Genomic DNA, 15,211 nt, shown 5'->3' on the forward strand with positions numbered 1-15,211 from the left:
TCCGGGGGCCCCTGTTCCATTTTTTCATTCGCGATCAGTAGCTGGTCTCTTTAGTCCAGGGCATCCCTCTGTGTAATATTGCAATCTGGACAGCACTAACATGGTGCTTCCACATTTACTGGAACTGGCCATTGTCAGTTTTGTCAATGTTTCCTTGTTCTGTGTACTGTAGCAGATGGAATTCCACTCATGTAAAAATACCTTTTAAGGTATTTTTGCTGTTCAGTTTACATGATCTTCTAGTCCCCATTCTTCTATTCCAGTCCTTTGATGTGCTTCTAATTCAGCCACCTCTGTTTCTGAACTCTCTTCCGTTTAACATACACCACCTGCCTTCTCAACTTTCCATCCATGCTTTAGTTTTTGTCTACATCTGAACGTGGATATCCCACATGTTTCCATTTCAACCTCTCCCGACTCTCTCAGATTCTCATTGTTCATTCCCTAAATGAAATAGTTTTGTTGGTACGTCCCTTTCCTGATCCTTGTTTTCATGGATGTTCATTTTAACTTCCATTTTATAAGTCCTGGGCCAGGATTCTCCCAAAACAAAACTAAATGCTCAACAGGCGGGAAAATAGGAGAACTTCCGGCCCATATTTTGGTCGTACTTACCTGAATGAATCGCCCAATACTCTGTGCAATGCAGAGTGCCTCAGATGGATTCACATTGGGGGGTGCGGGGGAGCTATTCCTGCCTGAGAGGCCGGCAGCATAGCGCTGAGCGGGCCACTGCTCATAGCACTGCCCCTGCCCCCTACCCTCATCGCTGGTCTCCGATCACTGTCCTTCCCCAGAACCCACTTGATTTACCCCCCCCCCCACCCACCCACATTGGCCAGCCCCGATCGCCCGCCTCCCTCTCCCACTGATCCCACTTGCAGAGTGGCAGCAGGTTCAACCCATTTTATGGATTTTATGTCCCGCCCACCTGGTGCCCTTTGGCCTGTGCCAGTGTGCCAAGCTAGCACTACATAGGCTGGCACTGCCCAAGGGGCACCTCTTCTTGCCCTCAACCTCCCGGGTGGACCTCAATGGCCTCTGTCCCCACCAGCGAGATGAGGAAGCCTGTTCCCCATTTGTGGGGAGCAGTTGTAAACCCCGCTGATGGGAACCGCCCCTAGCTGGGGGGGGGTGGGGGCAGACTCTAGCGGGCCTGGGGAATACCGCCTCGGGCCCGCTAATCATGTGGAAATGTCATTGAAATGTCATTATTCCATATGATAATCAGCTCCGTGCTAATTTTTGAAGCGGAGCTGATTGCACTAAGAAAAAGTGCCTGGGAGACTCGCAACCGGCCCCCCCATCGTTGTCTCCTGGCCCGTTGCGCTGCTCAAACCGCACAGTGGGCCGGGAGAATCCTAGTCAATTGTCAGTGTTTTCAGCTGCATCTTTAGTGCTGATATTCACCGGAGAAAAAAACACGAGGGAGAATTTTGACTTTGATAACTCAATAGTTAATTATAATGTCATCTTTTGCAAAATGAATTGTTAACTGGCATAAGCTATTAACTCTGCAGGCACTGCACATCAAATATTTCCTGATTTTCTCAGTTTCCTGTCCCCATTCTGATTTTCTCTGGTTATACTTCATACCGTGAATGGATGCTTTGAATTTAGTTCTAAAATCTCACTTCTGTGAATCTGATGCTATTTTTCTTAAAGTTTGCTCCCTTCCTCTCTTATGATGGCAAGATTCAATTCGCATGTCAAGTCATTATTGTACATGTTTAAACTGGAATAATTTTGACCTTCTACGACAATGCAAAATGGGTGATAGTGATTCTCTCCTGATTCCCAGTTCTGTTGACTGTAATGGAGTTGAAAATAGAAAGAGATACGTCATGGGGACTATCCTCATAATGACTATTTAAGAAAAGCTTTTCCAATTAAAATAATGTTGTTCTTTGGCCATATGTGGAACTCGCAGCTTACCCTGATTGTAAAGTTGTAACATGGTGCTGGGATAATGCCCTGTATTACAGGAGAATAAGGCTGGAGTAATTTCTTAAACCCTTTGAATTCTACGATTAGATTGCAGCTTTGCAAAACATTATCCGATTCAGCTGTTATGTTTTATTTATGGATCTAATAGTTTGCCGTTCGGCTCCAGTTTGCTGTTACTGGCATACTTTGGTCATTCCTTCACAGCTGTCGCAACTGTTTTGGCATAAGCATTCACAGTTGGGCAGCATCATGTGACAGGAGGAAAAAGGTGAGACAAGACTTACTTTTCAGCCTCTGAACCTGCGCATAGTTATGATAATCAGCTGACTAAATAAAATTGGCTGCAAAAGGTACATTCACTGTGTCAATGTAACATCCATTTCAAACCATTTGCCTCTGAGCACTGGCCCCCACGGAACATCTAGGCCGAGGTATTTTAAAATCAGAAAAGGACTAAAACCAGCAGATTAATTTTATAGTGTATATTCTCTAAGTCTCATCTATTCTTATCCTCTTGAATCCTTGATCTGTAAGCCCAATTCCTTTTTTAAAACAATGTTTTACATTTAAAATTTTAGGCTGACACAAAAATTCATCCAGTTCTCCTTGAAAGACTGTGAAGTAACATTTAATCATGGCAATCTCAATGATTTAATCTCGTGAGAAGCTCCTTATTAAGTAATAGTTTCTTTTCTGACTGAAGGTCAACTTTTCAATTTCAAATACTTCCATTTGCTGCCCTCAATTTTTTAAGCCTAGAATTAATTTCATCCAGTGTTTATTTCAATGCAAAAAAACTTATTTTATTCCATCATAAAGCACTCCAACTTCCAAGATAATTTCTTACTCCTTTTTTGATTCAGCTTTTCAATCTTACTTTAAAACTGGTGAGAGGAAAGTGTACAGTGATTTCCCTTCTTTGTGTTAGGGTTTTATTCTTCTAGTACGTTCTAACATTGATTAGCGTATCAGTCTGCGGAGGTGTTTCTAAAGATTGGTATTACTGGTACCCTTGACATTTGGATACCCTTCATGTAACAGCTGGCCACTACCCCCTCTTCTACCTCAGCGGTAGTCAAACATTGGAGGGAAACATAGAAGATAGGACCAGGAGGAGGCCATTTGGCCCTTTGAGCCTGCTCCGCCATTCATCACGATCATGGCTGATCGTCCAACTCAATAGCCTATAGAAGGGAGGCATATTATTCAAGGATGTCTGAGCTCACAATGCGCGAATATTCGGTAATTTGAGGTTAAAGTGATGTATTCGTCTGCATTGTGGCTGCAAGAGCAGGTCAGAGGCTGGGAATCCTGAGGAGATTAATTCCCTGGGGAAAGAGGAATTGTTCTATTGGAATGACCTAATCATGCTGGGACCAGTGTAGTGGCAAATCTAATAACTAGAGTCGTAGAGAGGACTTTAGTTAGTTGGGAGGGTGGGGGGCAGGTGTAACCAGGGGTTGGGGAGCGGGGGGGTGGTAATGAGAGAGGGCTCATATGAGGGAAAGTTTAGAAAGTTAATAAAAAATGACAAAGCAAAAGTGCAGGGTAACGATGTGGATAATAATAACTGGAGCATACCTACAAATAGGGTCAGCATAGCGAAAAATTATGAAAAGACAGAATTACATGATCTGAAGGCATGCAGTATTCATAACTAGATAGGGGCATTCATGGCACAAATAAAAGTAAATGGATTCGTTCGATAGACATTACAGCAACAGCAAGGTGACCAATATAGAAATTGCATATTCAAGAGTAATTGACACTTCAAAACAATAGGAAGAAGCAAAAGAAGGTGGGGTGGCTCAATTAATGAAGGATGGGATCCGCACAATAGTGAGGAAGCCCTCAGAGAGGCATTAATCTTCGGAATTCTCTTCCCCAAAGAGCATGGAAGCTGGATCATTGAATGTATTGAAGGCTGAGTTAAACAGATTTCTGATGTACTGAGGGGTCAAGAATGATGAGAGACAGGCAGGAAAGTGGAGTTGAGGCCTTGATTAGATCAGCCATGATCTTATTGAATGGCAGAGCAGGATGAAGGGACCAAATGGCCTAAACCCCCTATTTCTTGTTTCATTGTGTTCTTCATTCACAATCATACAGCTTAACTACATCAAGCTGCATAGTGATGCCTGTCATATGCTATTGCCCAGCCTGTCAGTGCCAGGCTAACTCATGTCCCTTTCCTGTTCCTTCTACGTTCCTCTCAAATGTCTCATCCTGCAGAATAAGACATCTCAGAGGAGAAGAGTACTTCTGAGGAGCCATCATCATGCTCCGAAGCAACAGCACCAAGATTGGCTTGGTTTGAATGTGAGGTCTAAAGATGTATGGGTTAGGCAGATTGGCCGTGCTAAATTGCCCCTTACCGTAAGGAGGTTACGGGGATAAGGTCTGGGTGAGATTGTTGCATGGTGCAAGCTCGATGGGCCAAATGGTCACCTCCTGCACCGCAGGGATTTTGTGATTCTATGAGGTTGAGGCGTTTGTATGTGATGAAACTATTGAGCAGCAGCAAGGACAGATGACAGAGATAACCAGACAACCCACCAGAAGGTGAGGGCCTCTAAGAGCTCTGCTGAAGAATACAGAAATATTAGCCTGAATTTTCAGCATGGTGGGGACTCACCCGGTGTCATGTTATGCTCAAATAAGCGTCGGTGGGAAAAGGCAGGAGTTCCGCCTCTCACACAGGAGAAAAGCTCGTTATGGAGAGCTGCTGGTCAATCAAATTGGCCTGCAGCTTTCCAATCCCTCCAGCAACAGCGCTGTAGAGCTCCGAAGAGGTACTGCGGGAATGTGACCTGGCAAGAAATCCCAGGAACCCAAGATAAGTAAGTGGCAGGGCTCCCAGGGTGAGAAGGTAGGGAATGCCGGGGGGGGTGGGGTGTTGCGAGGTGATCTCAGGGTCTCGGGATAGACTGGAGGGGCTGTGATAGGCTTGGGGATTTGGGCGGGAGGTCCAGAGATCACTGGGACTTAAGGGGAGGGTGCCTCCAAGTCAGAAGGAGGCTTTTAATGGAAGCCAGTGGGAATCCTGTCATGTTCCTTTATGCGTTTCTCCCCATAGCTGTCATCCACCCGCCAGTTGAATAGTTGGGACTGAGTGGGAAAAGGCCTTCAAGTTGTCATTAAGTGACCATTTAAGGGCCTTAATTGGGAAAAGGGCGGGCTTCCTGTCCAATGCCCTGCCCACCTCAGTGTAAAATCGCTACCAGGTCAGGGCAGGTGGGAACCCTCCGTGCAGTTTCACCCTCCCTTCTCACCTCAGAATCCACTGGCGGGGGCTGAGGGAGCGTACAATGTTACCAGTTGACTTCAGCAGCTATGAGAAAGGATTGCTTCACACAATCATTTATATCATTTGTTGGAGGGTCTATCATGGAGTTTTGCCACCACATTAAAAATATGGCGAAGTCTATTTCCAGAATGTGTGGTGTCATCCTTGAAGACTCTTAGTCTTCCCTGGAAAGTGGGGTCATCTCCAGGGATACTCACAACAGAAATCCATGCTCACAGCCTTTCGTGAAAGCTCAGATGGCTGCCGTGTTGATTCTGGCCTCCAATTGGTGCTAAGTTTTGGAGAGGTAGACGTTAGCCTTGCAGAACCAGATAACCACCTTGGAAAACTGTTGGATCAAGTAGATCAGGGCTTTCAAAGTTTCAGGTTATCTTTTGCAGCCTGCGTTTCCACAAATGAGTGGCAGTGATGGGAGTCTCGACTACGTTGTTATAATGCTTGGCAGAATCTTTCACAAGCTTGGCGGGCTGAGGAAGTTAATTTGGCATGAGGTCAAACAATCAGTTTTCCAACAGTGGAATGAATTGTGGGAATTCCTTTCTCAGGAGTTTAAGGCAGGTTAAGTTGCCCAACAAACACTGCCAGGAAGCCCTTTTGCTTGTATTAGCATGTCATGTATGTTCATTAAAGGGTTAACTTGCTGGAATTAAGTTTGCCCTTTAAATTAAGTACCCACCAATGGGAAATCAGGACGTTCACTTTTACGACTGTATATAAGCAGTATGTACCCGACGAGCTTCACTTCTGGGTCAGTAGACTCTGCTTGCACCTTCGTGGGGACCACACATAATCTCACTCATATTGGGTGCCACAAACGCAAGCTGTGTAAAGGCTGGAAGGGGGCTGCCAGGGTGGAGTGGATGCTGGACCTGGGGGTACCTGGGAGGCAGGTTAAGTGAGGGGAAAGGAGGGAGGCTGTCCAGGTGCCCTTTAAACATGGTTCCCTGATTTTTGAGTGAATGAGGTAACAGCACGGAGGGCGACCCGCCCCCATCACAAGATTTGCATGCAACACATCCAGAAGTAATGAGCGGAACAGCACAAAATCGCACATGTTCAGCTGTTCCCAACCCCTCCCACCCATTCACCCCCACCCCCCAACTGCAGAGCACGGATCACTCGAGAGAAAGAAGTATCTTACACACACGGATTTTCATGGTAGTATGGTGTGATTTTTCCCATTTTGCAGGTTGATGAGAAGGAAGGGGGGGCTAACGAGCGGGAAGAAGAGGCTGTAGCTGACGATGCCAACCAGGAAGGGGAGAAAGAGGATGAAAATTATGAAGAGGAGGAAGACGAAGAAGAAAGAGATGCTGCAAAGACAAATCGGCGGGCAGAAATGTGACATTTTTAGAATAAACTTTGTATTATTTTTGTTTGCCCAATTTGAGTTGATCAACCTACAATCTTTTATAGATACTTTCACATAAATATATTTAATACAGTATTTTTTCCGGTTAATTTAAATTTGGACATATTTAAAGGTAATGTATTAAAGCCCTTCAAAAGCAGCTGCTTTTTGATTATATGTAATTTATAATAAGTTCATTGTGAAAGAATAGACCACAAAAGATTCACAGTAAAACTTTTTTACAATGTTAAAATGTTCCATCATATTTGTTTTGAGGTTTTCTTCTACGTAAATCATATGAAAGTAATTGTTTCGATGCACAGTCAATTATAACTTGAGCAATTCTTGAAAGTTTCTGAAGTTCATCAAAACCTATTTTCTAACGAGTGATATTTATCATCAATATGATTAGATGTTAATTTGTAAACATAAGTGATCGTGTATTAAGCACTGCACACAATGGGTAGATCGTGACTATTTGCGATAGTATAAAATGAATGAGAGCAAGTCAGCAGCCATTTTACACCTCCTGATTTCAATTTCCATTGACTCAAATTGCCCATTTATACTTCCGCATAAAGTCAAGATCTACCCCACAGTAATCCCAACTGTCTATCAAAGTTAAATTTGTCCTCAGTTTCAGAACAAACGTATTTCATAACGAGCTGTTCTTTATGAAGTGCAGGTAATAAGTCCTCCAGTATTACCATATCCAGCGCCGTTATGTTATGTTGAGCTCTGAAGAAGAGTCATGACTGTTTCGCTCTCCACAGATGCTGCCTGACCTGCTGAGTTTTCCTGGCACTTTCTGTTTTTATTTCAGATCGCCAGCATCTGCAGTATTTTGCTATTATTATGCCATTATGTTATTGAGCGATAGTCTGTTCAAAGAATTCTTCTTTCTGTGTAACAGGGAGACTCAATACAGAAAGGATCCATTTGTGGTTTATGAGTTACTGTTTCTATTTTTGTCCTTTTTTTCTGAAGGAAACGTATATTGTATTTAAATCTGTTTTAAAACTTATTGCATTGAAATGACAATCAAACAGGTAAGAAAGCCCATAAAGATGAACAATTGCTAGTTCGGTTACTCTTTAAATGTCGTTAACTTTCTTCTTGTTCATGAGCGAGTTAATTGGTGCAATTTAAATTTAATCTTCCATTTGTAAACCATATGGGAATTTCTAAGTCATGAGATTAAAAGGGTATATAAAAAATCATGGGCGAGATTCTCCAGCCTCTCAGCCGTGTGTTTCCCGCCAGCCAGAGGCGGCGCGTTGTTTGCTAGCAGCGGGATTCTCTGGTCCCACCGCTGTCAATGGGAATTCCCACCGCTGTCAATGGAATGTCATTCCATGCCGGCAGGAAACCCACAGGTGGGGCTGCGCTCCCGTAGGGACAGGAGAATCCTGCCGGTGTGAACGGCCGGAGAATTCTGGCTCATATATTGCACCTACTCCATGAGACGTATCAATCTGCACATATGATATATGCTGATATTTTAATATTTGTGGTGCATTAAAATTTAAAGCTTTAAAATTAAATACATAGTCATCATGACTCGTAATGTCAAGGTGACAAACATTTCTATGAAGGCAAAAGGTTAGGTTTTTCTAGAGGGTTTTTAATAAACATTATAAGATAGTAACATGGAGCCCATGAGTCAACTATTATTTGCGTCATTGAAGCAAAGGAATGTTGATTTTCTATATCAAATTTTTAAGTACAATTGAATAGTTACATTGAACAGGGCACACCAGCCAACATATCCATGTGTTTATGCTTCACATGAGCCTCCTCGCATCTTCATTTAAACCCATCGACATGTTCTTCCATTCCTTTCTCCATCTTGTATTCATCCAATTTCCCCTTAAATGCATCTATGCAATTCACCTCAACCCCCAGGCCATATGGTAGCAAGTTCCACATTCTAACCACTCTCTAGGTAAGGAAATTCCTCCTGAATTCCCGATTGGATTTATCATCTATCTAAATTCCATGGTTCTTAGTCCTGACCTATCCTACATAAATGGAAACATATTCTATATGTCTACCCTCTCAGTCCCTTTATCTTAAAGACCTCAAACAAGTCACTCTTCAGTCTTCATTTTTATAGAGAAAGGATCCCAACCTGTTCAATCTTTTCTGATTCGGTTCTGGTGATATTCTAATAATTCATCCTTGAGCTGCAGCGATGCTTCAAGATTCTTTTCATGATATTGAGAGATGAACCGTTCACACGAATCCATGTGGTCTAACCAAGGCAGTAAACAAGCTTAACATAACGGCTGTGCTTTGCAATTCTATTCTGCTAGAAATGAATTCAAGCTCTTCGTTTTTTTTATGGCCTTGCTAACGTTCATTGCTACTTAGTGATTTGTGTAACTGTGCCCCCAGATCTCTCTGCTCCTCTACCCCATTGAGGCACTTATTTTCCAAAGAATATCTAACTTCATTAATCTTCCTAGCCAAATATAACACCTCAAATTTAGCTATAATGAAGCTAATTTGCCAATTGCATGCCCATTCTTCAGGTTTATCCGTGTCTTCCTGTATTTTGTCCTCCTTTGAATCATGTCTCGCACCTATTTTTAAATTGGAATTCCGATTCCCACGTTAAATCACCCTTGCAAATGTTGACAATTAGTGGTCCCAGCACCAATCCTTTCCACATTTTGCCAGTCTGAGCAACCGCATTTAGCCCCTCTGTTTGTTTATCACCAGCTTGTTATCCATTCTGGTACTGGTCTTCTGACTTGCCTTCATGAGTTCAGTATATGGTATCTTATTGAAGGGCCTTTTGGAAATCCTTTGATCTTACATTTATTGTATAACCCTTATCTACTCTTTCTGTTACTATCCCAAATAAGGGGGAGGCAATGGCCTAGTGGCATTATTGCTAGACTATTAATCCAGAAACTCAGCTAACGCTCTGGGACCTCGGTTCAAATCCCACACGATAGATGGTGGAATTTGAATTCAATAAAATAAAATCTGGAATTGAGAATCTACTGATGACCATGAAACCATTGTCGATTGTCATAAAAACCCACCTGGTTCACGAATGTCCTTTAGGGAAAGAAACCTGCCGTCCTTACCTGGTCTGGCCTACATGTGACTCCAGAGCCACAGCAATGTGGTTGACTCTCAACTGCCCTTGGGCAACTAGGGACGGGCAATAAATCCTGCCAGCGAACCCCATGTCCCATGAATGAATTTTTTAAAAATTTCATAAGGTTCATCTAACATAGCCATCCCTTTGGAAATCCAGGCTGACTATCCTTATTATATTTAATTTTTTCTGCTCTGTTTTTGAGTAAGTATTCCATTATCTTTCCTATCATTGATGTTAAGCTAATATATTTCTTTGGCCTGTTCTAGCTCCCTTTTTTAAGTAAATATTTTTAAATCCAATCTATTTTGAAGTAAAATGGTAGTGACATGTATGATAACCATTTTGCTTGGAATAGTAAAGAGAACATTGTTTTTGAGATGTTAATTTACTTTAGGGGCACAATAGGACGGTTATTGTTCTGTTGTAACATGCAGGAATTTAATATTTCTGTGTGGTATTCACATTTGGGTTGATTGGCTATGTTATTTTTACATTGCCTGAACACGTTTTAAATAATAGCTGTAGAACTAGCTTGATACACTACCATTAATAAATAACCTGGATATTTTAGTATGTTACCAAAGTGTATAATGCTGTTACAAGAAACAATATGCAAAAATTTCTAATCAAACTCAAGCGTAGATGTCCATTCATGTGTTGCTTTTTATGTTTTGCTTTGATGGGGATGGGGTGATTACGCAAACAGCTTTTCAGGATAGATTTTTACCAGAATTTGTTGTCAGCAGTATTCATGTAGCAAGATACATGTGAGAGCTCCTGTTTACTGAACTTTATTTCAGTGTAAAGTGTATATTATGTAAATACTAATGCTGATCAACAAAGATTAAAGACTATATAGTAAAATACTACGATTTCTAAAGAAAATTAAGTGATTATGTAAAATTATTTGCCATCATTAAACTGTGTGATTGTCCAATGCTTCGTATAATCTGCCTTTTCATTATTGAATGCTTGAATTATTTTTCTTTGTGCATTTTCTTCCATGATTTTAGACAAATGCATCTGTGCAACAGTATTTTGGAAGATGATTAGAGAAAAAAACTGTTTCTTTTTCGTATTGAGCACATCCATTCATCATTGAATACGCAATTGTTTGATGAGGATGATTTCTTAGTCACAGTTATATTGTTCAGAACTTAATTCCAGTTAAAGCTTTGTGGGCGCTAAGACTTTGCATTATTAGGAGGAATCGTACCAAAAAATGGCAGAATGTTATTTCCGGTGAGAAAACCGGTGTTTCTCTCCAGAGAAACACATCAGTTTTCTTTTCAGATCTTACTACACGGTGCCAAAAAATAAGTAAAGGGGGCATGTTTCATGCCGTCAAGTAGGAGGGCAGGGTCTCAACAAGCCATTCGAACCCAGGTCCCCAGAATATTAGCTGAGTTTCTGGATTAACTCTAGCAATAATACCACTAGGCCATCGCCTCCCTATATTCAAATTCCTGTAAAGCAGGTTCACACGAACTCAAAATCACCCCCAACATCTCTTTTTATCTGGTAGGCCTGCAATTTGCCCTTCGCCTGCAATTTGCCCTTCACCTGCAAGTGGGTTCAAAAATCATCATAGATGGGGATGAGAGGCTCTTGTTTGTGATGTAAAAAAAAGGCTGAGGTGAATTTGAACCAACGGTTTCTAATGGGAATGGGCTGCTAGGAATGGAGCCATCCCTAGCACAAAACTTCCTGTAGTTTGGAATACCTCAACTTCATGTCACTGTAAGAAGGTATATCTCATTACCTCAATTACCCCGAGGTTGTGGGAGCTAAATCGGATAACCCCCAAAATTGGACAAGGGGACTGTGATGCATGATTTACCCACACCAATTCAAAGTGACTTTGGCAGCATGCAAACTTTGAGCAGGCTGTTAATTGTAATGATTGTGACATGCAGCCCATGCACTGTAAGAGTGGCTGGATGTCTGAACAGAGGGCCTAAGTTCATGCGGGGCTAGCACCACTTAGCTTGCATCACGTAAAGCCAGCCCGCACCTGCATGAGGTGCGTTCTGGCTGGAGTAAGGGCTGGAACTGGATACTGAAGAGTTGAAGACCAGTAAGAACATACAGAAGTGTTGCAGTAGGCCAAAGAATGAGTCCTAAGGTTCTGGGATTGCCATGATGGAGGTGTTGGTCGAGGAGGTGCATAAGCAGAAACCCCACAAAATCTGAGTGCTGCAGTGGAATTTCAGACAGGGAGTCATGAAATCACAGCTTGTTGCTCTGCAGGTTCACATTGTTGTCATTATGCAAGGGACGTCGGTCCTCAAAAGGCCATTCAGTGTCTCACAACAGCCCAGTAATCTGCTCTTCAACCTGCGCACACATAGAAAATTTGGTCAAGCATTCTGCCATTTTTCCTGCTAGATCAAACACCAATATCTGTGCAAGCTAATTAAAGACTGGCACTTTTAGTTGGTCAAAATGCCAAACTAAGCACCAACTGTCACAAGTGGTCTTGTGTGGATGATCGGGTGTAAAGATTTGTGGCAATGCAGGCAACTGACGTTCCATTGTGTTTTGATCTGCAATTTAGTTTCACCTTTAGCAAATTCAATTTAAAATAAAAAGGAAATATGATTGAACTGGTCAGACTGGTGTTTCTTGTTAGTTACTGAAACAATCAGTACGTTTCCCATAATACACAGAAACCATAGCAAGAAGTTGGCCTGTGTGTTGCCAAAACAATTTGTCACATATACCTCTAGTCATGCCCTCTAAGATCTGTGTCAATGCTACATTGTGCTGTGAGATCCTTTGCAGAAATGATCAATGAGAGAGAGTAAGGTAAGAAATTTAGATTTGTTCTTAAGCATGAACAAACAACATTGTCTGTGACTAGAAATGCTCTTCTAGACTTGGTAATAGTTGATGAATGAAATTCTGTGTAAACACTGGAGTGAAATCATCAGCCTACATTTGTTTGAAAAATAATTAAATGCGAAAATTAAAACACACAACGTACTTAAAACAGCAATTTAAATGTATACTTAAAATGTCGGACAGAAGAATGAAAAGCGCCAATATAAAAATGACTTTAAAGGAGTTTTAGGAACAGCAAGACCTGGTGATTTACATGCATAGATCTTTGAAGGTGACAGGACAAAAGCTTTTTAAAAAAACATACCGGATCCTTGACTTTATAAATAGAAGCATTTGAGTGCAAAAACAAAGAAGTTCTACTCAATCTTTATAAATGAATAGTTAGGCATCACCTAGAGTATTGTGTCTGATTTTGACACTATAGAAATTTTTGTTAAGACCTACAATTAAGAAGGATGTCAAAGCTGCAGAGATTTACCAGAATGATAGCAGGTATGAAGAACTTCAATTACACGGAGAACCGAGCAAAAGTGGCATAGTTCTCTTTAAAGCAGATAAGGTTAAGGGCAGGTTTAAACAAAGTGTTCATCGTCATGAGGAATATTGATAGAGTAAATAAGGAGAAGCTGTTTCCATTACAGTAGGGTTGGTAACCAGAGCACAAAGACTTTAAATAACTGGAAAATGAATCTGAAGGGAGGAGGATATTTTACAAAGTGAGTCTTTATGATCTGGAATGCACTGCTTGAAAAAGAGGGTGCTGATTCAATTCTAGCTTTTAAAAGGGAATTGGATAAGTACTTGGCAATGAAAGGTTTGAAAGACCCAAGGAAAGAGCAGGGAATGGGATTAATAGTTGGGATTTGGAACATTCCATCTGAAAAGCTAAGTCCTCATCATTGACTACAGACCCCATGAGGCTTCACGGCATCATGTCAAACATGGGCATTATGAATTATGTTAGATATGTTTAATACTGCCATGGACTCAGTGGGCAGAATGGCCTCGTTTGTGTTCAATGATAACTACACTGAGGATAGTAAGGGCCCAAAGTGTATTCTTGGTGTGGAATTTCAATGTTTGACACAAGGAATGGCTCAGAAACATCACTATCGTCTGAGCTGACCAAGTTCTGCAGAACATATCTAACAGACTGGGCCTGCAATTTGTACTGAAAGAACCCATGAGAGGGAGTAATCTACTCGGCCTCATCCTCACTAATCTACCTGTCACAATGCATTTGTTCAAGACAATATTAGTAGGAGTCATTTGTACACTGGAGACCAAGACCCATTTTTACATTGAAGATACTCCCCATTTTGTGTGGTACCATTCATGCTACATGGAATAGATTCAGAGCAGCTCAAAACTGGACCATCAGCAGCAGCAGAATTGTATTCAACAACAATCTGTAACCTTGATGCCTGGCATATCTCCCAGTCTACTATTACCAGCAAGCTGGGGATCAACCCTGGTTCAGAGCATGCCAGGTGGAGCTCAGGGCATACCTAAAAATGGGGTATCAATCTGGTGGTTACAATGCAGAACTATATATATGCAGCATGTGATAGACATGCAAAGTAATCACATAACTGGATTACATCAAAACTCTGCAGTCCTGCCGCATCCGGTCATGAATGATAGTGGGCAATTAAACAACTAATGAGGAGAAGCTTACCAAACACCCCCTTCCTCAACGCAATGTCCATGTAAAAGAAAAGGCTGAAGCAGTTGCAATTATCTTCAGCCAGAAGTTCGAAGTGGATGATGCATCTTGGCCTCCTTCTGACATCCCTAGCTCCACAAATGCCAGTCTTCATCCAATTTTATGTTTAAGAAGCGGCTGTAAACACTAGATATAGCAAATGCGATGGACCTCGACAACACCCGGCAGTCGTATTGAAGACTTGATCTCCAGAAGAAGCCACGCTACTTGCCAAGCTGTTCCAGTACAGCTACAGTATTGACATCTACCCAACAATGTGAATAAATTCTATATTTAGTGGATATATCCTAACCACTAAAAGCAGGTCAAATTCAACCCAGCCAATTACTATCCCAATCAATCTACCCTCAATCATCAGCAAAATGATGGAAGGTGTAATTGATAGTACTATCAAGTGGTACATACACAGCAGTAGTCTGCTCATTGATGCTCAGTTTGGAAGGTCATTGATAGGACATTACTGAGGACAGAACTCTTGCAGCGATGTCCTGGTGCTGACAACAACCTCAACAATCTTCATTCATGTTAGTGTGACTCCAACCAGTGGAGAATTTTCTATGGTTTCCATCAATCTCCATTTTCAGGGCGCTCGGCTTCAGATTCCATTACAGCTTTGGTACAAAAATGGAAAAAAACAACTGAATTCTAGAGATGAGGTGAGACTGATTGTCCTAGATGTCAAAGCAGCATCTGAGCTGTATGCTACTGATTCCCTGACCAAGAGAGTTTCTTTAAGACAATCAGTAATCATTAGAGAGTAGAAATATGTTTGAAATTTTGGGCCTTATGTTTAATAAAAGAAAAATTCAATAAAAGAAAATACCTAATGTGCCCAAACTTGAGGCAAATTTTACACTGAGTGTAATAAAACATGTACCTGTTTATAACTTCTGAAAAAAATATTTTAATAGAGGAACAAAT

At 41.5% G+C, this 15,211-nt stretch overlaps 1 protein-coding gene across 6 annotated transcripts in view; it reads left to right on the forward strand.

Moving 5' to 3' along the window:
• Window positions 1–10,659, forward strand: part of LOC144490680 (Golgi integral membrane protein 4-like) — a 117,006-nt gene extending 106,347 nt beyond the window's left edge. For all 6 annotated transcript variants that reach the window (XM_078208384.1, XM_078208407.1, XM_078208392.1 and 3 more), the window contains one exon: window positions 6,444–10,659. In XM_078208384.1, the coding sequence (XP_078064510.1) occupies window positions 6,444–6,599 (156 nt within the window). In that variant the 3' untranslated portion in view covers window positions 6,600–10,659. The remainder of the gene's footprint in view (window positions 1–6,443) is intronic.
• Window positions 10,660–15,211: the final 4,552 nt, after the last annotated feature.

This window comes from Mustelus asterias, chromosome 3 (genome assembly GCF_964213995.1).
Source record: "Mustelus asterias chromosome 3, sMusAst1.hap1.1, whole genome shotgun sequence".
NCBI classification, from domain to species: domain Eukaryota; kingdom Metazoa; phylum Chordata; class Chondrichthyes; order Carcharhiniformes; family Triakidae; genus Mustelus; species Mustelus asterias.